The 25,139-nt window shown below is 42.4% G+C and overlaps 2 protein-coding genes across 14 annotated transcripts in view; one reads left to right on the top strand and one right to left on the bottom strand.

Moving 5' to 3' along the window:
• The window catches only part of LCA5L (lebercilin LCA5 like), a 48,621-nt gene extending 39,878 nt beyond the window's left edge, over window positions 1-8,743 (bottom strand). For 5 of the 12 annotated variants that reach the window (XR_012918159.1, XM_076000105.1, XM_076000124.1 and 2 more), the window contains exons 1-2: window positions 8,077-8,649; window positions 7,823-7,923 (exon numbers count right to left, since the gene is read on the bottom strand). Coding sequence is in view for 6 of the 12 variants with exons in the window: in XM_076000105.1 (XP_075856220.1) it covers window positions 7,823-7,884 (62 nt within the window). In the remaining 6 variants the exon portion in view is untranslated. The other 7 variants (XM_076000118.1, XM_076000125.1, XM_076000113.1 and 4 more) reach the window with 6 other exon arrangements.
• A 5,683-nt stretch (window positions 8,744-14,426) lies between these two features.
• The window catches only part of SH3BGR (SH3 domain binding glutamate rich protein), a 56,937-nt gene continuing 46,224 nt past the window's right edge, over window positions 14,427-25,139 (top strand). The window contains exons 1-2 of one of the 2 annotated variants that reach the window (XM_076000142.1): window positions 14,427-14,584; window positions 21,558-21,743. In XM_076000142.1, the coding sequence (XP_075856257.1) occupies window positions 14,540-14,584; window positions 21,558-21,743 (231 nt within the window). In that variant the 5' untranslated portion in view covers window positions 14,427-14,539. The remainder of the gene's footprint in view (window positions 14,585-21,557; window positions 21,744-25,139) is intronic. The other variant, XM_012781783.3, reaches the window with a different exon arrangement.

The raw sequence follows: 25,139 nt of genomic DNA, 5'->3' as shown, positions 1-25,139 counted from the left end.
TAAATAATTAAAGTTTTTGGATATGTGTTACTTGCATGGCAACAACAAAAATAACAAAAAGAAGATCCTCTTAGATCTTATTTTAGAGGCACAGATATAGATTGACTTAGCATTATATACTGAAAGTTATCCTGGCTCAATAGTCTCATGAATTACCATATTCTATTATTACAACTAGGAAATCCTGATTTTTTCCCCCTTTTTTTTTAGACATGGCATTTGTCACCTAGGCTAGAGTGCAGTGGTGCAATCATAGCTCACTGAAGCCTTGAACTCCTGGGCTATTTAAATGTTTTTTTTTTTTTTTTTTTGGTAGAGATGGGGGTCTCACTTTGTTGCCCAGGCTGATCTTAAACTCCTGACCTCAAATGATCCTCTGACCTTGGCCTCCCAAAGTGCTGGTATTACAGACATGAGCCACTATGCCTGGCTGAAAATCCTGATTCTTAATAGTAAATATTCTGTAGTGAAGTTACAGTTAATTCAAATGGGCCATTTAGTTCAAATGGTCACAACTGTTTCCAACCCAAATTATTCTATAGGTAGGAAACTGTATTCTTAATCAATCATTCCTCATGGGAAACAATAGCTTAACATGCAAATTTTCTCACCCATTCTGGACACTTCCTATTCCCTTCCCCACTTAATTTTTTCTCTTTAGCACATATCATTACCTAAGGTAATACATATTTTACTTAGCTTATTTGTTGCCTAACTTCCCCACTAAGTGTATGCTTCAATAGCATGCATTCTTAACTCTTTTGTCTACTGCTGTATCCCTAGTACCTGGGGATAAGAGTTCCTAGGAATAAATGTTCAGTAAGTATTGATCAAATAATTTAATGTTCAGGCTGCTTCTGTGCTCCCTTAATTCCTGTCTCCATATCCATTACTCCTGACAAAACTCCCTATGACTAACCCAACTCAAAATGTCCTAAAATTTAAATGAATGCTTTTCTAGGAGTACGATAAATACCTTTCTCAAACTAAAAACCAGCCTTATGCTTAATAGTGAAACATTAATTTATACTGCTATAAGGATTAAGATAAGGATGTGTAGTAGCTCTGTTGTTAATTAATATTGTCCTGGAGGTCCTAGCTAACGAAATTACATATGAGAAAGATGAGAGGTACAAATATTGGGAAAGAAGAGGCAAATTTTATGTGGAAATAACATGACTCAATACTTAGAAAACCCTACAAAATATTATAAAGAGAATTTAATAAAAGGTTACTAAATAGATATAAAATCAATCTTTTCTATATGCAAAATAATTTAGAAAATAGATGAAAATATCCCACTTGCTATATCAGTCCCCCAATGTAAAACATCTGATATAGGTTTCATATGAATAGTATGAAGAAAACTTTAAAATTACTGAAATAAAAGATTGATGTGAGTGGAAAAACATACTTTGCCCTTCAATATCATAAGAACATAGAATATAAAGATGTAAATTCTAATTTATGTAATGAAAGTATTCCCAATAAAATGCCAAGAGTAATTTTTTTGAAATTTGAAAAAATGATACCAAATTCATTTAGAGAAATAAACATGAAAGGATACAAAGGAATTTGAAAACGAATAATGAAAAGGAACTATCTCTGTCAGATATTGAGATATATACAGTTAATAAAATAGCCTATACTAATGCTAATAGACAGATCAATATATTGAAATAAAGAGTTCAGAAACAAAACCAAACACATATGGAAACTTAGTATAAGATAAAGGTGAAGACAGTAGACTATTCAATAAATGATAAGAGGACAACAGGCTAGAATATATCTGGAAATCAAAACAAAAGTGGATTCTTACTGCATTTCTTCCACTAAAATAATTATTAGATGGATTAAAAATGTAAATGTTAAGAAAAAAATCTTAAATGTGGAGTGTGGAAAGACATAAAGCCTAGACCACAAAGGAAATAATTTATAAAAATTTTAAACTTTTGCATAATAAAAAAAATCATAAAGTTCAAAGACACATTACAAACTGGGAAGACTATTTTTTTTTTTTTTTGAGACAGAGTCTCACTTCGTTGCCCAGGCTAGAGTGAGTGCCATGGCATCAGCCCAGCTCACAGCAACCTCAAACTCCTGTGCTCAAGCAATCCTACTGCTTCAGCCTCCCGAGTAGCTGGGACTACAGGCATGAGCTACCATGCCTGGCTAATTTTTTCTATATATATTAGTTGGCCAATTAATTTCTTTCTATTTGTAGTGGAGATGGGGTCTTGCTCCTGCTCAGAGCTGGTTTCCAACTCCTGACCTTGAGCAATACACCCGCCTTGGCCTCCCAGAGTGCTAGGATTATAGGTGTGAGCCACTGCACCGGGCCTGGGAAAACTATTTTTATTGCATAAAACAAAGAACTAATTTCCATAGTTTACAAAGAACTCTTAAAACAACCCATTTGTAAAATGAGTAAAGGATATGGATGCATTACAGAACAGGCACATTACAGGAACACAGATGACCAAGAAATACAAAAGATGTTCAGGCTTATGCATAATGAAATGCAAATTAAAACAATTAAATTTTATTTTTCATCTACCAGAATAGAAAAATTAAAAAAAAAATCATATGAAACATACTATTGTTATTGTAACCGTGACTAATAATACTTATAATGAATGGTTTAAAAAAATAAAAGAATGAAGCATATCTCATTATGTGTAGATGTGTATACATAAATATTGCTAAGACGTGTTCATTTTCCAGTCAATGTCTACATGTTGCTCATTACCTTCCATAATGAAAGGACTTAAATCCTGTTTTTTTATTCTTTAAAAAATTTTCATTCTTATAATATTTTTATTCTTTTTAATTTTTTTCCATTCTTTTCTGTCTCTAAAGGGAGTTGATACAGTTGTGAGATCCTGTTTTTAAGGTTTGAGGCTTTTGGTACTGTGGTACACTGAATAACGGTCCCCCCTAAGGATGTCCATGTCCTTATCTGCAGAACCTGTGAGTGTTACTATATATAGCAAAAGGGGCTTTGCGGATGGGATCGGTTTCAGGATCTCGAGTTTGGAAAGATTACTCTAAATGATCCAGATTATCCATGATGGCCTAATGTGATCGCATGGGCCTGAGCGAGACACGGGAGGAGTCACAGTTACGAGGCCATGTGATGATGGAAGCAGAGAGCAGCCGAGTTGGAGGGAGACGACGCTGCACTGCTGGCTGTGAAGATGGAAGAAGGGATGGCAGGCCAGACAACATAGGCTTTTCTAGAAATTAGAAAAGGTACAGGAGTAGATTCTCCCTCGGAGTCTCCAGAAAGAACCAGCCCTGCTGACATCTTGATTTTAGCCCCATAAGACTCATTTCAGATTTCTGACCTCCAGAGCTGTTAAGAGAATAAATATGTTTTATTTATTCTCTATTTGTTTTATTTATCTACAAGCTACTGAGTTTGTGGTAATTTGTTAAAGCAACAAGAGATAACAAATACAGGCACCTTAAAAAACATTATGAATTAAAATGAGACCAAAAAAAAAAAAGCAGGCTATTAAATGTAAATGAAATGCACCATTATAAATTTCAAGAAGTCAAAGAAGATGGTGAGTTCAAATGCTTTGGGGGAAGTATCCTAATTCTAGATACCAGCTTGCTTTACCTCACCTGCACTACATCTAGGAAAAACATGACGAACCCTGAGAGGTAGGATTGTTTGCTTTGGAAAAACGGCTGGAGAAGACAACACTTTCTCACAAACACTCAATACAGAATTGTTTTTTAAAAAGCAAGAGTACTGGCTCTCCTGCAAGGGCAATGGGGGAAGCATGCCTCAAGGCTGCAAAGCAGGGTGGAGAAAGGAAGACTTAGTAAGGGGAAGGGGTGACAAAGAGGTGCCAGGTAGCCGGCAAGGTTGTGAAATTAGTTATACAGAGCCAATAAGTTAATTGAGGAAATAGGGTAAATATATTTAGAATCATGGAAGCCAAGTTTCTTTCTGTCTGAAAGAATTTTACTTACATAGAAAGGAGGGAAGGCTGGAAAGAACTAGGTGTTGGATTAGAATTATTAACAGAAACACTGGGCTAAAAACATATATATGCAAACACACAAGGACATCTATAGAGATTTATGTGCCTATATATCTATAAAGTGTATGTGTATATATGCATATGTATGATGTTTGTGTATATATTAATATGCACGTGTGTGTCTTTTTCTAACTCTGCTCTCTGAGAGGGTCTAGGGGCCCTAGCATCCCAGTAACAATGAACACACTATGCAGCATTCTCCACTAAGTAACATTTTCCACGCGAGGAATCAGGGCTCCTTGGAGGAATGGATGATTCCAGGCCTGGGGTAGGCAAAGATAAAATAAGCCCGGATGTGTCAAAAGGACACAGGAACCAGCTTTAAGAGCTGTCATTGGTCAAATCTAAAGTAATTTGAACATCAAAATAAATAAGGAGGATATAAGGATTATAACCCATTTAACAAAATAGGAATCCCATAAGTATTCTGATATAAATGCATAAAAATAAATATTATAAATGAGAAATGAAGAGAAAGCTTTTTTTCTCCTTTTTAAATTTTTTTTTTTTTTTTATCTTAGTGGGAGCACTGAGGCCAGAGCCCATCCCTGGCCCCAGCCCAGGTCCCCGAGAAAGCTCTTTATGATGGAATGATAACTAATGTACAAGGAATGGCGGAAACAGATGACACTAACAATTCCCATGGAGGTAGCTGAAACAGGCCAGAGTTGTCAATGGATGCTGAAGGCTGCCTAGTGAATGTAAGCTGATAAGAAACAGGATTTGCTTTAATATCAGAATGTCTCTTCCCAAAACACTAATCAAATGCAAAGGGAAAACAGGTGACTTCATGGAGAACCCTGGCAGACACCAGACTGCACAGGGATCAAGGTTCACGTCACCAGTGGTGGGACAGGTGGACCTCATGTGTGTCCATGGGCACGGAGGTCACAGCATCATTTTTGTGATCTTCCCACCAGGAGCACAGCCAGAGTCTGGGCAAAAGAAAACATTAGCTGGATCCAAAATTCAGGGTTTTCCTACAGAATGAAAGGCCTGAACTGTTTAACACACTCTTTGACACAAAGTTAACAGAATGTTAGTTAAACGTACAGAAAAGCTCTTTCCAAGGCTTATAAATATGGTATTACATAGGTAAGATGATCAACATCTTAGGGCTTTTGAAAACACGATTTCAAACATTTTATCTATTTTTAAGATTATGTATCCCAATTTTTTTGCTTCAGAAATTCGGTGACTCTAAATATTGACAAAGAGAAGTTAAATATTAACACTGCTTAAGAAGAGAGGTAGTATGCTATGGGAAAAAAATGGGCAATGAGGCAAGATATGACTTATCTATCCAGCTCTGCCAATACAACTAGCTGTTTGGTCTCAATTGACTAAGGTTAAGAAATTAGCTGATTTCTCAATGACTTCTGAGGTCCAGTCCAGCACTAAAATCCATAAGCAAAATCTAACCTATATACGAGAGAAATTTCTAGCTTTATTTAATAGCATGAAAATGTGCCATGTTCAAAATTTGGACAGTTACAGACTAGCTATATAGGTTTTGGTAATTTAACAATTTTATATTTATTTTTGACAAAATGTCTGAATTCATTACCAGATGGACACCCCAGTTGTCTTCAGAGCAAGAACCTGTGCCTCTCTACTTCCACCAAGCGTTGACAAATGTGATGTACTGTATTGCATAAACGAAAATTTAATATGGGTTCTAGGAAGGGCTACAAATCTTTATACAAGTGCCAATTTTTAGCTCTCCGTCGTCACATTTCCTTTAAATTTTCAGTGTTTATTATTTTTTTTACCATATTTTCATTCTATTTTAGTAGTATTATACTAAAACACCTGACTTTTAATATCTCTTACACATTAGAATGTTCCTTCCATTCATTCAGCCAACACATATTTGAGCGCCTACTATGTGCCAGAAACTGTAACCGTGTGAGGTGTGGGGATATAACGAGGTTCAGCTAAAGAGATATAAAGTTGGGCATTAAGGGCAGATAGCTGGCACTTGAAGCTGTGGGCCTGGATCTGTGCCTAGTATTAGTTCCTGGGGAGACTGGGGAGAACAGAACTGAGCTTTGAGGATCTCCGATATTGAGGCACCTGAGAGGAGGGTAAGCAAGAATGGCAGCAGGAAAAGCAGAAGAGTGTGAGGGGTGAGGAGTGTGATCCCAGAAGCCCAGAAGACAGTGTTTTAAGAGAGATGGGGGCAGTAGTGTCAAATGTTGCTGGGACTGAGCAAGATGAGGCCTGGAAATGTCTGATTAGTGGGTTTTTGGTTTTAACAGAGAGGAGGAGGGAAGCCAGACTGGTTGAGGATGAGAGACAAGGAACAGTTGCACTGAATAGGGCAATTCTTCAAAGTTTGCCTGTCAAAAGGGGTAAGGGATTGGACAATAACTGAAGGGAAATGTGGGGTCAAGGGAGACTTTTTTCTTTTGTTTCTTTTGTGACGGTAGACTCGAACATGTTTAAAAGCCATGGCAACGTGCTGAGATGGAATAGGTGATTACATGAGAGCATGGAGGACTGCTAGTGTGGGGTTTTTGATGAGTGGAAAGGGATGGGATCCAAAGCACGGGGAGGGAGGAGCCTTGGAGAGGAGGAAGGAAGCTAAGATGGGTACAGGCGTAGGAAGGCTTGCAGCCTTTGTAGCTGGAGATTGAGGGACTACCATGCAATACCTCTAAGTTTCTCTATGAAGTGACGGCACAAGGTGGGGAGGACTGGAGATCAAATCTGAGCAAAGTGGAGGCTTATGATCTGCAGTCTCCTATAGACCCTCAGCCAACTGCAGCAATCCTACTGTGCTACTTTGGTCAACTGGGGTTTTACCTGATGAAAAAAGAGAAAAAATAAGGTCTGGGGGTTTAAGAGATTGCTCACAGTACAGATGTGTAGGGGCCAGTGCACACTGACTCCTGCACTGCTTGGTGACTGACTGGGGTGTCAGCACCCAGGCACTTACTATCGAAATGATCAGCACAGGGATGATCATTTGTCTCCATCTCAATTTGCCTCTTTTGGTGCTTCATTCAAAAATAAAAAAAGAAAGAGTAAGGAACAGAGCTTCAATTCCTACATGATTCCTTTTTCTTCACTGGGAAGAAGGTTCTGGATTCCTTTGTTCTCCAGTACAGCCAATTTTAAAGTTCTTGCTATAGTTCTATGTTAGGGGTACTGTCATATTTATACCTAAGAAAGCTAAGGGGCATCCTTCAATTTTTAGCTTGTTAACAGCATGGTGCTTATGTAGCCTGTTTACCTGTTTTAAAAGTTATAATCTTCAATACTAAAAATATTGTATTTTTATCTATGGAGATCATAAAATTCATATAATCCCTTTTTAGTTTTTATTCTTTTAAAAAAATATGAAATATTTTATAAATTTGCACGTCATCCTTGCACAGGGGCCATGCTAGACTGTCTATGCTCGAGTGGGCGAAGGACATAAGCAAGAAAACCAGTTAGGAGGCAACTGAAATAATCCAGGCACCAGATGATGGTGGCCTGGATCAGGGTGGTGACAGTGGGGGCTGAGAGAAATGGCAGAATTGTAAATCTATTCTAGGTACATTTTGAAGGAAGTGCTGACAGACTGAATGCGAGGAATGAGAAAAACAGGAGTCAAGTAGCATCAAGGATTGGGCAACTGAAAGAATGGAGTTTCCAGTGGGGTTAGGAGTGTGGAAGGTGCAGGGTTGGGGGATTATCACGAGCTCAGTCTAGGCCACGCTGCATCTGAGATGCCTTAGACTTCTAGGCAGAGACGCAGTAAGCAGTCGAGTACATACACAGGTCTGGCGTCCGAAGAAGGGGCCAGGGCTGGACATACACATTTGGGGCTCACTGGCATTCAGACAGGCTTTGAGTCCACGAGACTGGATGAATACATCTGAGTGTAGACAGAAAAAAGACTCAAGGTCATGTTCAACCGTGAAAAACTGGTCTGAGAAACAGTTAACTGTTGGCATTAAAGTTTGGCAACGAAATGTCACAGCACTAAGGGGAAACTGTGGACAAAGAGCCCCAAGTTTGGGCGAGGTACCTGCGGGTGGGAGACGAAGACCTTTCGAAGGACTTGAGATTCCCGCGGGCTGGGGATAGGGAAGCGGCCAGCGCGAAGGTTAAAAGGAAACGCCAAGCCAAAGCACAACAGCAAATAGGCAGATCCAAATGCGAAGGTATGCGGTTCAGATATAAAAGAAAAATATCAGCAGCAGCCTCCGGGCAGAGGTGAGAGCGGCGGCCGTCGGACCGTGGGCTCCCCGCGGGCCTGCGCTGCCCTCGCCGTACCCGGCACGCACGGCGGGACGCACTCGGTCACCCCGGGGCCGCCCCCAAGCCGCCCGGCCGCCGGGCTCCCGGGCCCGACTTGCGAACGCGTGGGCCGCCGGGGCGCAGGGCCACACTCCCCGAGCGGGGGAGACCGCTCCGCCCGGGCCGCGCTGTGCAGGGCAAACGCCGGAGGACCCGGCTACGTTACCCGCCGGGGGAGCAGCGCGGGGGGCAGCGGTGAGGACCGAGCGACCCCGGAAGCCCAGAAAGAGTGTACCAGGCGCCTCTGGCCCGGCTGGACGGGGTAACAGGCTGCGGGGCTCGACTGACGACGCGGCCGGGCTGTTACCTGCTCCGCGCGGCTCCCGCGGCTGCGCCAACCCAGCGGGCTCGCGGCGCGGGCGCGTCGCCAAGGAAACGCAGACGCAGGGCCCTCTGGGACGGAGCGGCTGGCGGGGCAGGGTGCGCGCATGCGCACTCGGGGCCGCGCGCCGGGCGTCTCCCGCGGGGAGGTCAGTCTGGCCTCGCGTCTCCTCTGGATCTGGGGAAAATGAGTTCCTGCCCTAGACCGTCTGCAGCCGAGCCTCCCGCCGCCCTCCTTGGCACCCAGGACCCTGCCTTCGCCCCTGGCCGCACCGGGAGCGCGCCGGTGTCCTGAGCCTGGGCCGGGCACCGGACTCCGCAGACCTCGGGTGGCTTCGGTTGTGCCCGCCCCTAGGCTGCGGGCGGGTGTAGACCCCCGGGACGTGGGTGGGCTGAGAGCAGAGTGTCCCTGTTAACCTCTTTTTCACAAAGACGGTTTTTGTCGAAACAGTGTGATCACAAAACAATGCATGTTTGGTGTAGAGAACTGAGAAATAATGTACAGGCAAGTACAAAGGAAAAAAGTAAAAATCGCCTAGGATGATGGAATTGTCGGTGCTTTTTAACGGCTGCATAGGAATGTGGCATAATTGACGAACATTTTAATTGTTTCATTTCTTTCTTTTTTCTTTTTTGGTGGCGTTGTACCAATGCCATGATGAATATCCTTGTGGGTGGATCTTTGAGGACATCCCTGACCCTCTTTCCTTAGGATGATTTCCTGCAGATGAAGTTGCAGGGTCAAAGCAGACGCCCACTTTGAGGGTTTCTGAAGGTAGATGGAAATTGCCTTCCAGGCAAATGTTTGCAGTTTTTGACCCGAATTGGAAATTCTCTTTTTCTTTAAATGTTTTTTTGGCCTATTTTATTGTCAAAAAATTGACATCTTTAATTGTATTCACTTCTTTGTAAGAGGGAGAGACATATTTTCTTCTCGTTAATGGCATTTGTCCTTGTTTTGTGGTTTGCCTTTTCTCACCAGTTGTCCATTTTTAAACTTGGTGTTCATCTTTGTATTAATAAAAACTGATTTGTGAGAACTTATGATGTATGAAAATCTGGTTTGTGAGATATTTTGCCAATAGTTCCTCTGTTTGTCAATTACCTTTGGATTTGTTTACAGTGTATTTTGGTATTTATGTATAGTAAGATTTATCACATTTTCCGTTTACAGGTTCTACATTTAGTTTTTATGTAAAAGGAACAGTGTACATTCTTCAAACAGATTCTGTTTAATTCTCCTTTCATAGGACTGGGTTGGGACAAGCTTTCTGTCCACCATCTTTTCCTGTTTTGCTGTTAGAGTGCCCACCCTCGATTTTGGTGGGCCATGCATTTCTAGAACCTTAGGTGAGGTGTTATTCATATAAGATGGGTGCTGGTTGTTTTTGGTGGTGATGGTGGGCTGGGCAGCATCTCCAGTGGGGCAGACATTAGACAAGTGTCACCCTGGACCTGACATTCCTGGCAAGATGAGCTGATCTTGGTGGGTGGTGGTCCTTCCGTGACAATAACAACAATGACAGTTTGTTGTTAAGGGAAATCCCAGCCCTGGTGTTTAGGACTGGAGGAACTGAAAAGTAGAGGTTCCTCAGTACTTTTTTGCATCTTTTTTTTTTTTTTTTTTTTTTTTTTTGAGACAGAGTCTCACTTTGTTGCCCAGGCTAGAGTGAGTGCCATGGCGTCAGCCTAGCTCACAGCAACCTCAAACTCCTGGGCTTGAGTGATACTTCTGCCTCAGCCTCCCGAGTAGCTGGGACTACAGGCATGCGCCACCATGCCCGGCTAATTTTTTATGTATATATCAGTTGGCCAATTAATTTCTTTCTATTTATAGTAGAGACGGGGTCTCGCTCTTGCTCAGGCTGGTTTTGAACTCCTGACCTTGAGCAATCCGCCCGCCTCAGCCTCCCAAGAGCTAGGATTACAGGCGTGAGCCACAGCGCCCGGCCCTTTTTTGCATCTTAATGGTCTCTTCTTCTTAGACCAGCTTTTCCCAGTGTCTGCAGGCATGATAAATATGAATATGTTTCAGAAAGAATGGTCTTTGCTTCTACTTTTGAAGGGGGTGTTCTTTTGTTGCTGTGCATATAGGAAAGAGGAAGAGGCCCTTGAGGTACACAGCTAAAGCAATGGCCTTTTTATTATGGCGGTCATCATCATGCCGTGTAGTAAACATATACCTTTATTTCTCAGTATTAGTTTCCTAGGGATGCTGCAACAAATTACGGCAAACTTGGTGGCTTAGAGCAGTAGAACTTTACACTCTCATACTTCTGGAGGTCAGAAGTATGAAATCAAGGTGTCTGCAAGTCTGTGCTCCCTCTGAAAGCCTTCAGGGAGAATTCTTTGACTCTTCCAGCTTCTGGTGTTTCTTGGCTTGTGGAAGCACCACTCCCATCTCTGCCTCCATCTTCGCATGGTATACTTGTCTGTGTCTCTGTGTGTCTTCTCTTTAAGGATACCAGTCATTGGATTTAGGGGTCACCCTAAATCCAGGATGATTTTATCACAAGATTGCCAACTAATGACATCTGCAAAAACTGTATTTCCAAATAAGGTCACATGCTGAGGTTTTAGGTTGAATCTTGGGGAACATTATTCAACCCACTATAGTTATTATGGTAATCACTCCCATCATTCTGTGTAATAAACCTATGCCTTTATTTGTCATTTTAGTTTACCCATAAAGTTATGTAAATCAGAACATAACATCTGGTGTCATTTTTATAGGATCATCTGGGGAACTCTGTGAAGTTTGTAGCCAATACTTCATACTTTTATAATCAAAATTAGCCAAATCAAAAAGTGTTATTATTTGACTCACACAGCAAGTACTAGAGATGTTAAATGATTGGCTGCCTGCACCTTTGCTAGATTACACAGCTGCTTTCTGAAGTGGATTTTGTAAGTCAGAGAATTATTGAGCTTTATTTTAAGACTTGTTTGGAATATTTGGTATTTCTATTAATTATCTTGAAGCTCATTTGTGTCACTGTAATAAAGTAAAAGAAATCTTTCAGTGACAGTGTTCAAATTTCTAATTTGTACATTTCTATGGTCATTTTTTTTTTTTTTTGAGACAGAGTCTCGCTTATTGACCAGGCTAGAGTGAGTGCCCTGGCGTCAGCCTAGCTCACAGCAACCTCAAACTCCTGGGCTCAAGCAATCCTTCTGCCTCAGCCTCCCAAGTAGCTGGGACTACAGGCATGCGCCACCATGCCCAGCTAATTTTATATATATATTAGTTGGCCAATTAATTTCTTTCTATTTATAGTAGAGACGGGGTCTTGCTCTTGCTCAGGCTGGTTTCGAACTCCTGACCTCGAGCAATCCGCCCGCCTCAGCCTCCCAGAGTGCTAGGATTACAGGCATGAGCCACTGCGCCCGGCTCTATGGTCATTTTTTAAAAGGATAAACTTGGCCTGGCATGGTGGCTCAGGCCTGTAATCCTAGCACTCTGGGAGGCAGAGGTGGGAGGAGCCCTTGAGCTTGGAAGTTTGAGACCACCCTGAACAAAAGCGAGATCCCATCTCTACAAAATAAAATAAAAGGATAAACTTTAAAAAATCCATTCATAGTGAAAAAAGGGAGCACTAGGAATTTGAGGGTAGCATCTCAGGAGCTTCTTTTATGTAGTGCAGAGGGAAATGGGTCAGGCTCACGTCTTGAATACACCATTTCCTGTTCCCATCATCTCCAGTTCTATGTTCTCATTGTAAGTAGGGATGATATGCAATCCAATTGTAGGGTGCTTGTACAGATCAAGGAAGGGTTTATGCAAATCACCTGGAGCAGATCTGGCACATGGACAACACCCTAAAAATTGTTAGCTGTTATTCAGTAGGAAATCTGTTTCTTCCAGGGTTTGTAGATGGAGGGGATGTCATCACTGAAGAAAGTTTTCAGCCTATCTGATCATGGGATGTATATTCTCTAGCATACAGGAGAATCCGGCTATAGTTTATGTTACCAACTTACAAAGCCATTAGGAAATTTGCCTGGCTTATTACTTTTTCAATAATATTTGGAGAAAAATAGCATGCTTACATGGCAGACTTTAAGGTGTGAAATATATTATTTTTGTATAAAAAATACATGCCTGTAATCCTAGCACTTTGGGAAATCGAGGCGGGCTGATCGCTCAAGGTAGGAATTCGAAACCAGCATGAGCAAGAGCGAGACCCCGTCTCTCCTGAAAATAGAAAGAAATTAATTGGCCAACTAAAAGTATATAGAAAAAATTAGCCAGGCAGGGTGGCACATGCCTGTAGTCCCAGCTACCTGGGAGGCTGAGGCCGGAGGATCACTTGAGCCCAGGAGTTCGAGGTTGCTGTGAGCTAGGCCAGTGTCACGGCACTCTAGCTGGGGCAACAGAGTGAGACTCTGTATCAAAAAAAAAAAAAAAAAAAATAGTACATACTATAGAAAATTTGAAAATACAGAAAATAAGAAAAGTAAAATGATCTACAATTTTTGGTGGGGTTTAAAATAAAATTTATAATTCTAGTGACTTAAATTTGGAGAACCATCCATCATCTTAAACAAGGACATAACTTTTGAAGTAATGTTGCATGTTGACGCCAAAAGTTAAATTTTGGTGGTCAATTATTCATCACGAGTAAATGAATTTGATCTGTAGTCTGGGGCCGGTGGTGTACTTTCTCATCGCAGGCACCTACCTGAGGAGGAGGGGAGGCAAACAGGCCTCTAGGACTCTGGTTAAGGGGGTGGGTGCAGAAGCTGGAGTGATCCCTTCCTGGTCCAGGAAAGCAGTGTCATCTCCATGATGAGTAGCAAGGGACTTTAAAGCGAGAGGAAGAGAGGCTGAGAGACTCAGGTATCTAAGAGTACTAAACATCCGCCAGGTGCTTCTTGCAAGACTAGGCCTTTAATGGCCTCGGTCTTGACTTTGAAACCCATCAGAAGAGTTTGGGCAGCTAGCATTTGGGCTTCTTTGCTAAATTTGCATTTCTTCTGACTTTTAACACTATTCAAATTACCTATATAAATAAGACAGGATTGAACCAGTTATAAACAGTTCATTCCCCCCCCCCCCCCCCCCGCCCCCAATCTTTAAAATAGGAGAGTTTGTTGCAGTCATCAGTCCTGAAAAGCCAGCTGCTATTTCCTGGCCTTGCCTGGGACGTCAGGGAAACCTTACATGGCCCATGTCTGGTCAGTTTTTGTTCTTTAGGAGAAACAGGTGGTAAAGAGAGAAAACTGGAAACAGGCCAACTCATACAGGAATTTCTATTGTGTGACAGTTTACTGAATTTTTTTTTTTTTTTAACCTGCCAGAAAATTCTAAAACAAGGAAGCTGCTTTTTATTTAAAGGTGTCTGGGGCTATCACTGACCCTTTCAGTTTGTTTGCCAGAAGCCCTGCAAACGGGGCCTCACTCTGGACCGAGGTGGCGTTTTTCTGGGCTTTCCCAGCCCCAAAGCGCTCCTCCCTGCCGCCTTTCCGCCTCCTTCTCCCCGGTGACCATGGGCCCCACCTCCCTGCGCCCCAAGGCATCCCTGCCCCGGTCCCTGATTGGTGCGCAGCACAGCCTGGCCTTTTAGGGACTGCTGTCGGGCACTTTAAAGTGGTAGGGAAAGGGTCCAGTGGCTGCTTTTATCAACCAATGAAATATTTCCCTGACAGGTCCCAAAATATTCCGGGGCCAATGGAGGGGGCAAGCCCACGATGCCTCCCTCCGCTGCTCCCGGGAGAGGCGCAGGCGGGCGGGAGCTCAGCGGGGACTTGGGCTGCAGCCAGCTCCGGCCTGGCACTTGCGCGCGCGCGTCACTGTCAGGGTTTGTCTGGCGACGCGTTCCCTACCTAACAGGGGTGTGTTGGGGGGAGTCCTCTTTCCGACTTTCGAAATGGTTATCAAAGTGTTTGTTGCTACATCTTCTGGGTCCATAGCGGTAGGTGTCTGGTGGCCTCTGCGGGGCTTTCTTCCTGGGCTATGTTCTGAAAAACTAACTCAGGGTTGGAAGCAGGAGCTGCTCTGGCCAAGCGTTGGCCTTAAGTGTCTTTTTTTTGTGTGTGTGCGCGTGTGTGCAAGTCCCCTGTGGCCCTGCAGTAAGCGTGTTGCACGCCCTCTGCCTTCCGCGTTTGTCTTCGTGGTGTTGAAAAAGCGTGTCAAGTGTGTAATCCAGATAGCTGGGTGTGAGAGGGGGTTTGAGGACACAGGCGTGCTCGATGCTGGAGTTCCTAACACATGATTTGGTTGCATTGCATCGCTATAGAATCTCAGACTTTTTAAAAAAATTTTTTGGAGTGTTTCTGCAGCTTAAACTAATTTAAAGTTGCAAATAAATGACCCTTGTGTATAACACTGCTTGGAGCAGATGATGAACCAGATTGCTAAAACAATTCCTGGATGTCATCACTTGTATATGCAACGCGACCAAAATCGAAAGTGTAAAGTTAGCATGTGTAATGCTATTATATGAGGAAAATGATGTCACGGTGACCAAAGCGAACGTCTCTGCGGCAACAGTTATAACTGTTCCAGGCGTTCAAGCAGCCTGAAAGTAGGAGCTAAGAGCCGAGCTCCTCCGTGTAGCTTTGTCTGATTTCCTTGAGAACGTCCACCTCTCCAATTCTGGCCTTCATTCCGTGCAGGTTAGAACTGCCTTAAGAGACAGGAGTAACAGAGTGACTCATTTCTCCTTGGAGATGGTTCCGGCTTTGGCTTTAGGCTTGAACCTGTAGCGTCTGTCTGTCTAGGACTGATATTCTGACCAGTGTTTTAGGATGTCTGTGGAGAGAAAACAGCTTTTTTAATCCCAAGGGTTTGGAGACCAGTGAAGGGGCTGTTTCCTTTTATTTCTGGTTCCTGGAGGATCTCGGGTTGCAGCTCTGATTTCAGCAGTCACCCAGCCAGAGATGATACCCGGAGCCAGCCACTGTCCGGGGTAACAGCCCCAAAGGCAGACACTCCCACCCCTGAAAGTTCACGCAGTTTCTCGAGAGGGTGAGAGGAAAACAAGACAGAATAGCTTGGTGGTCCCTTCTGAGCACAACTGATGAGAGATTGTTTTAGTGATCTCTAGAACAGCGTGGCAGAAAAAGATGCGTACCAATGGCAAATGTAAAACTCTCCAAAATCTTTTGTGGCTCTTGATGACTGCAGAAACTCTTAGTTAATGTATATTGAGTACATCTTTGGATTATTTAGATAAAAAATAATTTTCGGAGGAAAACAGCTTTGATGGGCTTTGTGCATGTTGTTGATGCTCATTGCTGAAAACTTTTGTAGCTTATCTCTGTGTATTCTGCAGACTTGGTCTGCGTGGACCTATGTGTTCTTCAGATGACAAGGAATACGTTTAAGGATTTCTTAGGTTTATTTGTTGTTCTACCTTCTTGAAGTTTGGGAGAATAATTTAGTTAGCCTTGGAGGACCCAGAGAGGCGCCCATTCATTCCAGAATCTTGGAAAAGCCAAGTTACTTCTGGTTCCCTAAGCAAGTGTTTCAGTTCTGCTCATAACTGAGTGACCTTGGGAAAGGCATTTCACCTTGTTAAGCCTCAATTTCCTTGTCTGTAAAATGAGGATAAGAATAGTACCCACCTCAGAGTGTTGTCATGAGGGCTTATGAAATAACATGCTGGCGTGCCCGGCATGGTGTCAGGTGTTATTGATGTGAGCTCAAGAAATATTATTGGTTATAGTTAATGTTATAATTACCAGCTACTGTTAATATTAGTTACTACTATAATTTTTATAATTTTGTTATCGTTAATTAATTTTAATTAGCATCACAGTTGTTATAATCATTATATTACTATAATTATTAGCTAATATTATTGAGTAAATCTGGGTCTATGATCATTGTGTGTCCGAAGAATTGTCCAAAACCACATAAATGGAAAAATTTCTGTAGTATCCTAAAGAGTGAGAGCTGACTATCCCCACGGTGCCGGTGCTAATGACGTTTCGCGGGTGGGGGAATGTCACCCAAAAGCTTCTCGACAGGAAGAACCCAGAGCAGCTTTCTCTCGCGCTTGCTGCGTGTGTGGTGGTCCGACTGCAAAGCCTTCCCTACTTACTTCTTCAGCTTACGTATTTTAAGAATGGATTCTTGCCTGACACCTAGTCAGGGAGGGCATTCTGATATCTGGTGCATGAATGGAATAAATAAAAAAGGAAAAAAACAAATTTTAATCTCTTCCCGAGGAATTAAATACATGCATCTTTGTATTATAGCTCTGTTTTAACAGTTGACTCCAAAGAGCTGTGACACATTTTTATCACATTCCAGAGGGCTTTGGGTTGAGACCCTGGGGAGCAGGAGAAGGCGAATGACTTCCCATATTACCCTCTTCTCTTTCAGAAGGCCATTGCCACAGTAGGGTAGGGGGAAGGCAAAGGGAGAGAGGACAGTCCCTGCTGCCTCCAAGATGCCCAGCCTCCGAAACCGCGATCTTTAAGGATGGTCCTTCATGGTGTCTCCTAAGTTTCTCAGTCCTTTCTCTGTCTTAATTGACAGTGCAAATATGGTGGGAAAAATAGGACTGTTGAATTAGATTGATCTGGGTATAAATCTTGGAAAATCAATTAATTCATTGGAGCCTCAGCGTTACTTTAAAATAGTGATCAGATACCTACCTGGATGGCCAGTGTGACGACATGATGGGATAATGGTGTGCTGGGCTGTCTGACAGTGCAGGCTCTTACCCTGTGGCATGAAATGCTTTTCCGTGCATCATCATCTTCAGTTCCCGCCAAAACCCCATAAGGACGGCAGTGTTGTATCCATTTTGCAGATGAGGAAACTGGAGGCCAGAGCTCTTGCTCAGATAGCAGCCTCCTAGGACGGAAACACAGGTCGTCTGTGACTCAAACCCAGTGTGCTTTTTACTACAGCAGGGTGACCTCAGCTGGAAAGGCTCCTAACTGTACGAGACAATGAACGAGGGGGTGCCAAGTGAGTGTCACCAAGAGGCGCTGCTGTTAGATTCCTCCGACACCTTGTCATAGCTAGCAGTGGCTGGGTGACTTCGGGACAGAGAACAACATTTTCTTATAAGTAAATGTAACAGGATAGGAAAATGGAGCCCTCCAAGTCTCTGCTGAGGCCCCAGAGGCTCCAGATAGTGATGCAGACCCCAGTCCTATAGAGCCGCTGCCCAGGACAGACAGTGCGGCCTGTGGGGCCAACACGGGCCACGGCAGCCTGCGGCAGGGCACAGAAGGGGCAAGGGGAGGGGGTGGAGAGGAGTGTGTCTGTGATGAGAACTGTTGGGGTGCTCTGCACACCCCTCCCCTGGGCCATAAAGTGGGGAGTCCTCTAAGAGCTGATGCTGTGTTCTTGGGGCACCTTTTGGGCCCAGAGGGGCTCCTTAATCAGGGACTCCCAGGGGGGAGAGAGGCCCCCATGCTGGAGTCAGGGTATTGGGGTGCTGCAAAGGAAACAGTCAGGTCACATGCTCTCTCCCCTCTGCCCTCCCCTGGGATCAACCCCAACACCCTCAAACTGTGGGCTCCCAGCCCAGGCAGAACTCAACAGCCCCAGATGGCCTGATGGGCAATACACTCGGCCCAGGCTAAGTGGCTGGTGTTTGGGGAGGACAAGGGCAAACAGATTTTATTTATTTTTTTCTTTCTTTTGGGGGTGGGCACCGAGAAATAGCACTTACCACAATGCCATGCTTCCAGCAGGCACTTCACTTCCCTGGATGCCATTGCATGGTCTTCCCCTCTCAATACATTTAATTTATTATTTCTCCATCTCTTTTTGCCTTTCTAATGGAAGAAACAGAAGTCGGGACTTTTGGAAATTGTTTCCCATCTATTCATAAATTGCAGAATAAAACAGAACCCTTTTTCTACTCCGTCTCAAGTCCTAAGGCATGATTGACAGAGATGGAAAGAAAGCCGGGGAGGTGGCCCGGGCTGATTCGGGCTCCCCGGAGGGTATCTGGGAAGGGCTTGGGAGAAGGGCAGACAAGGGTTTGGACTGAAGAGAGGAGGTTGCCTTCTGAGTATTCATAAAGTAAAACTGCCTGAAATGAAGACATCTGTACTCTTGAAAACAGCAAAGTTATCTTTGGAATGATCTAAGGGAATAAGCACTTTATCAAATGGCACGAATAATCGTGGGCAGGTTGGGAAGGATGTATAGAGAGTATGATTAATTATAGAAATGAGGTGTCCAGCAAACTGTCATCAGGTCTGATGGGATTTTGTGATATTAAAAAGTTCAACCGTGAAGCTGTGGAAATTGGAGCAGTTTCCATGCACAGGAGCAGAGGGAGGGGGACACCTTGGTGGGACACACGCGGCTCTACTTGGGCTCTCGTACGTGTGACACTTGGAAATTGCCAGAGTCCTTATGCCAGAAGTTTAAGGGAAATTCCATCATTCCACATGTGTCTGTGTAGTTCTTTTTTTCTGGTCCGTGCTTGCCCCAAACTGAAATACATGTGTTGGCCTGAGTCTTACTGACTGTAAGTGTTGTGTTGTAGCTAACAGAACCTTTAATTTGTTGATCTGATGCTTTTAGTCCCATTATCTTTATTAAGGTATAAGTGTTCTTTAAAATATCAAATGTGTGATTACCATTTATATATATATGTAATTTATATACATTTTATAATTTATATATTTAATATATAATTAATTATACTAATTAATTTTAAAATTAAATGTAATTAATTTTTAATTAAATGTTAATTTTTTAAAAGTTAATTTAACATTTAATGTTAATTTTTTAAAAAGTTAAAAATTACTTGATATTTATACTATATATTATATAATCAAATCTTCCTCAAAACCAAATTATATATAAATTTTATATATAAATATAGGATTTATGTGCACCGTCTGGGGGAAGGTCACACTTGAAGCTCTGACTCAAGGTGGGAGGGGAGGAAGGGCAATATATGTAATCTTAACATTTGTACCCCCATAATATGCTGAAATAAAAAAGAAAAGAAAAAAAAAGATTTATATACAATTGATCTTGGTGGTGATTTGATTCTAGGGCTTCCACATCCAGATGTGTCTGTCTTTTCCTTATATTACGAAACACCACATACATGAGTCATTGATCTTGGCAAAAGTGAATAAAATAGAATTTTTAAAAATTTACAGATCTCTAAGAAAAGATTTGGGTTGAATTAAAAGAGGGTTTGAATCTAGACATTAGGTTTGGGACAGGCATGCACCTTTCATAGCATTTACTTGGAACCCTTAAAATCTAGTCCTTCTGATAAGCAAATTACATGAAAATGACAAGGGGGCCCTTATTTTCATTATTCTATTCAGAGGACTTTAAAAAATTCAGATATTAGATATTTTCATGTCAGAGAAAATATTTATTTAAAAAATTCATCTTAGTCTTAAAAAAAGACCATATCTTTGCCTCTTTATCGTCCTTAGTGTGTTCTATTCTATGTTGTACGAATTAGTTGTGTACTTTGTTGTCATCCAAATAGACAGTTTAAGAATGAATATGTCCACCTGAAGGACTTGGCACAATGTGTTGTGCCGAGTAGAGAGTCCATAAATAACTGCTGATTATTTGATCAATTACACTTTCTGGAAATTTCTCTCTGGGGGAGGGGTCTTAAAATGGGGTCTGCAGAGTCTGCTGTAACTTGTTTACTGGTGTTTATAAAAGATGGCATTGCCACACTGTCAGGCATGCATTCTTTGGTGACAGTTATTGAGTTTATGGGGAAAGAGTTCTAAGCTTTAAGGATGGCCAAATTGATAACAAATGGCAGTCGGTAGATGCAGTCATTGCACATGAACTGTGGGTAGGGAAACGGGCATCCAACCATTTTTTCTTAGGTGTGGCTGGCACAGCACTGTCAGAGAGGAGCCAGGTTTGAGTAAGAAAGGAGGAGTCTGTGGGCGAAAAGGGTTATTTTACTGTGTTAATCTTTTATGTGCTGGGAGAAGTATCCTCCAGCTTTTTCTAGCCTTTCCTCTGCCCTTCCCTTCGGATAATCTCCACGTGGGCTTTTCAATTCCCTGTTATATTTCTAGAGCTACTTTTAGTTTAATGTGACTCATACTCCTATTTTCATAACTTTGACTGAAATGCATTTTAGTGTGGCTATACTTGGGGTTTGAATTTCATAGTAAATTATCTTTTTTTCCCTTCTTTCTCTTTTCCCAATCATATCTCTTCTCTTCCTAAATCATTCATACTTTTTGGCCATTAAAGCTTTGAAAAAAATTAAAAGTATTTTGAAGACGGCAAATAAAATATATGAGGGCATCTTTATTCCAATTAGGTTGTGTTAAAAGGCAAAATTACAACAAATCTAGTTTTGTAGATCTTAATTGGCTTTTATTTGCAATTCTAGAATCTAGCAGCAGTCCAGATCAAAAATGGTTCAGAATGCTCTACCCCCATGTGGGTTATATTTATAGCCAGAGAAAAGGAAGTGACATACAGAAAAGTGAGTGAGGTACAAAGGCAGCTGGATTGGTTATAACTGGGTAGTTGCCTTATTTGAACATTTGGCTGCCTGTGATTGGCTGAAGCTCGGCTGCTGTGATTGGCTGAGACTCAGCTATTGTTTCAAAGGCAAATTTCTAGGTTAGGTTTTCAGTTTGTGTATGTACAAAGTTAGGTTACAGTTCCATACATAGAACTCCTGTGGAGGCTTCTAAAGCTCACATTTAGTTTAACAGTTGATTATACAATGATTTAAACATTGATGCTATTAGAATTTCAGATTTTAGATAGTCACTCTGTTGATCCTTTATAACAAAAAGGTGTGATTTTATTATTTCTTATTTTCCTTGTTTGAATATTTAACAAGATTATTTGTGTTGTATGGTATAGCCGGAGAGAGGATTTAATTTATGTAAATGTAAGCAAAACATTTTTCAGGAACAGCCTAATAATGATCTTTCTCTACTCTTGACCAGATTAGGAAGAAACAGCAAGAAGTCGTGGGCTTTTTGGAAGCTAATAAAATCGACTTTAAGGAATTAGATATAGCTGGAGATGAAGACAATAGGAAGTGGATGAGAGAGAATGTCCCTGGAGAGAAAAAACCTCAAAATGGGATCCCTTTGCCACCCCAGATCTTCAACGAAGAGCAGTATTGCGGGGTGAGTATTCGGTTTGGTTGGAAATCCTTCTCCGTGTGTGTATATCTGAAATTGTTTAATGCAGTTAATTTTGAGGCAGCATTTGAGGTTGTTCACAACTGTCAGGTCATGATCCTACACCTGGGTGGTAGATCCATTGTGAACAATTAACATTCAAGATTTAGAAAATGATGGAGACATGATGATTCAGAAGTTTTTTTGGATTATTTTCAAGTCCTGACTTTATTTTGAAGAACTGAGGTCATTTGTTCAAACAAAATAGGCATTTGATTTAAAATTAATACATGCACCCGCTGGAAAAAGGAGTTCTGTCAGCCCTGCAGTGTGCACTCACATGCACCTACACAGACACCTGGTAAGTCTTCACTTTCATAAAGGTGGATTTTCAGGAGCCAAGTCTTACTGTAGATATGAGATAAATTTGTGTAAACTTATCTAACTAGTTTAGAGCCTGTTCCGTACATTTTAATTGTAACAGTGATTTTATTTTATATTTTTAATAGTTCGTTTCACCATAAAATCACGTTTTCCTTAGAGTTTACACCTTGTACTTAATACATCAAATTGTTGAAAAGAAGCATTTTTAGAATAAAGGACTTGAGTACGAGAACTTGAAATTAACTAGGGTCGTGTCTCAGATGAGGAGAGGAGGGCTGGGGGAAGTTGGGGGGTTCCTCAGTGCTGTGCTGCTTCTGTGTGCTGGAACCAGGGATGGGAATCTTAACTCACCTCTTCCCTTGCTGTACACAACTCCTGGTTCTTTAGGTTAGGTTTTATTTATTATATTTTTCATCTAAAGCATCTGTCTAGCGGGGGGCGGTGGCTCACACCTGTAATCCTAGCACTCTGGGAGGCCGAGGCAGGAGGATTGCTCAAGGTCAGGAGTTTGAAACCAGCCTGAGCAAGAGTGGAATGAGACACCCGCCTCTACTAAAAACAGAAAGAAATTATCTGGACAATTAAAAATATATAGAAAAAAATTAGCCGGGCATGGTGGCGCATGCCTGTAGTCCCAGCTACTCAGGAGGCTGAGGCAGGAGGATCGGTTGAGTCCAGGAGTTTGAGGTTGCTGTGAGCTAGGCTGACGCCATGGTACTCAAGCCCGGGCAACAGAGTGAGACTCTGTCTCAAAAAAATACAAAAATAAAAAATAAAGCACCTGTCTTCAAACTATAGCCTGAGGGGCAAATCCTGCCACTGTTCCAATAAAGTTTTATTGGAACACATCCAAATCAATTCATTCACCTATTGCCTGTGGCCGATTTCGCATCCTGGCAGATTTGAGTAGCTGTAGCAGAGACCATAAGACCCACAAAGCCAAAGATCTTTACTATTTGCTCTTTTACAGAGAAGTTTGCAGACTTCGGATTTGAAGCATGAATAGTTGTTGGAGGCTTGTGTTAGTTTCCCTAGGGCTCCTGTAACAAAGTGAACTTGGTGGCTTGAAACACCAGAAATGTATTCTCCCACGGTTCTGGAAGTTAGAAGTTTGAAATCAAGTTGTTGACACAGGATTAATTTCTTCTGGAGGCTCTGAGGGAAAATTGGTTCCATGCTTCTTTCCCAGCTTCTAAAATGTCCCAGCAGTCCTTGGCACTCCTTGGCTTGTGGGAGTATCTCTCCAATCTCTGCCTCCATCCTCACACGGTGCTCTCCCTGTGTGTCCCTCTGTGCCTTCACATGTAAGGACAGCAGTCACTGGGATAGGGCCAACCCTAAACCAGTATGGCCTTCGTTTAACTAATAACATCTGCACATATCCTACTTCCAAATAGAGTCACTTTCTGAGGTTCCAGGTGGATATGGATTTGTGGGGGACCCTGTTCAATCCAGTAGAAGGCTGTAGGAATTCACATGGATGCGCTGACATTCTTCAGAGGCTTAGCTAAAAGTCCTGTGGCTGCGGGAGTGTTTTCAAACAGTCTTGCTGTGGTAAGCACACACTTAGGGGAACGTATGGTTCAATCCAACTCTCAGGTAAATTTAACCTGGGGCTTCCCAGAGTGTAGACAGGATTTCCTCTGTGAGGAAGAGCCCTTGCTCTCCACCCTACACTCCTTCCCTCCCCACACCCTCCCCACACCCTCCCCACCTCCCTCCAATACAGGAAAGTGGACCCCAGAACTAGGGTCCATTTGAAGGCCAGGTGGGTTCTTGGCTTCTCGCAGGAAGGAATTCAAGAGTGAGCTGACAGGGTCAGCAAAAGCAAGTTTATTGAAATAACAAAAGAAAAAAAGGGAGGCTGTCCCATAGACAGGGCAATAGAGAATAGCACTTGGTGAGTTTCTGGGGTCTTATTTTGTATCTTCTATTTCATTTTATGTCGAGTGGTGGGAGGAATATTCATAGGATTTCTGGGAAAGGAGTGGGGAGATCCTGGAACTGAGGGTTCCTCCTCTTTTTGAACCATGCAGGGAAACTTCTGGGAGTTGCCATGGTATCTGTAAACTGTCGTGGTGCTGGTGGGCGTTTCTTTGAGCATGCTGATGGTTTGTAACTACCATATAATGAGCAATGATGGTAACTGTGGTTTTCGTGGTCATCTGGCTTCTGGCTGGTTTCTCCACCTTCTCCTGTTTTATCAGAGACCCTGGCTTGGGTCTTATGACTCTTTATGAGCAGGGCCTGCTGTTTTCCTATCTCACCTCCATCTGACCGTATTTCTAAGAATTGTAGCTCTTCTTGGGTAAAGAAAACGATAATAGGAATTTTGGGGGGTGATGATGGTGGTGGTAAGGAATTTTTATTTTATTTTAAAATTATTTTAATGTTTTTTTTTCTCTATTTCATCATATTATAGGAGTACAAATATTGTTAAGGTTACATATATTGCCCTTGCCACCCCTCCCCCCCAGTCAGAGCTTCGAGCATGTCCATCCTCCAGGTGGTGCGCATTGCACTCATTATGTAAGTATACATCCATCCCCTCCTCCCCCTCCCACCTGCCTGACACCCAAGAAATTTTTTTTTTTGACATTTTGGTTACATTTTATATCTTTGCCTCTCCCTAGCAAGGGTTAGAGGTATGCCCTTCCCCTCCACAATGCTCACTACATCCCTAAGACGTGGGTCTACCCACCCCCCCATCCCTGGTGAACACTACCACCATTTGAGCACCAGTTTTAATCATCAGTCAGTACCAATTTGATGGCGAGTACATGTGGAGCCCATTTTCCTGATCTTGTGTCTTCTCACTTTGGATAATGGGCTTAAGGTTAATCCAGGATAGTACAAGCGGTGCTAGCTCGTGGTCGTTTCTTAGAATTGAGTAATATTTCATTGTGAACATATGCCAGATTTTGATTATCCACTCATGGATCGACAGGCACATGGGTTGTTTCCATGTCCTTGCAATAGTGAATTGTGCTGCCATAAACATTTGGGTGCAGATGTCTT

Source organism: Microcebus murinus, chromosome 1, assembly GCF_040939455.1.
Source record: "Microcebus murinus isolate Inina chromosome 1, M.murinus_Inina_mat1.0, whole genome shotgun sequence".
Taxonomy (NCBI): domain Eukaryota; kingdom Metazoa; phylum Chordata; class Mammalia; order Primates; family Cheirogaleidae; genus Microcebus; species Microcebus murinus.
This window is presented reverse-complemented; position numbering and strand designations above follow the sequence as displayed.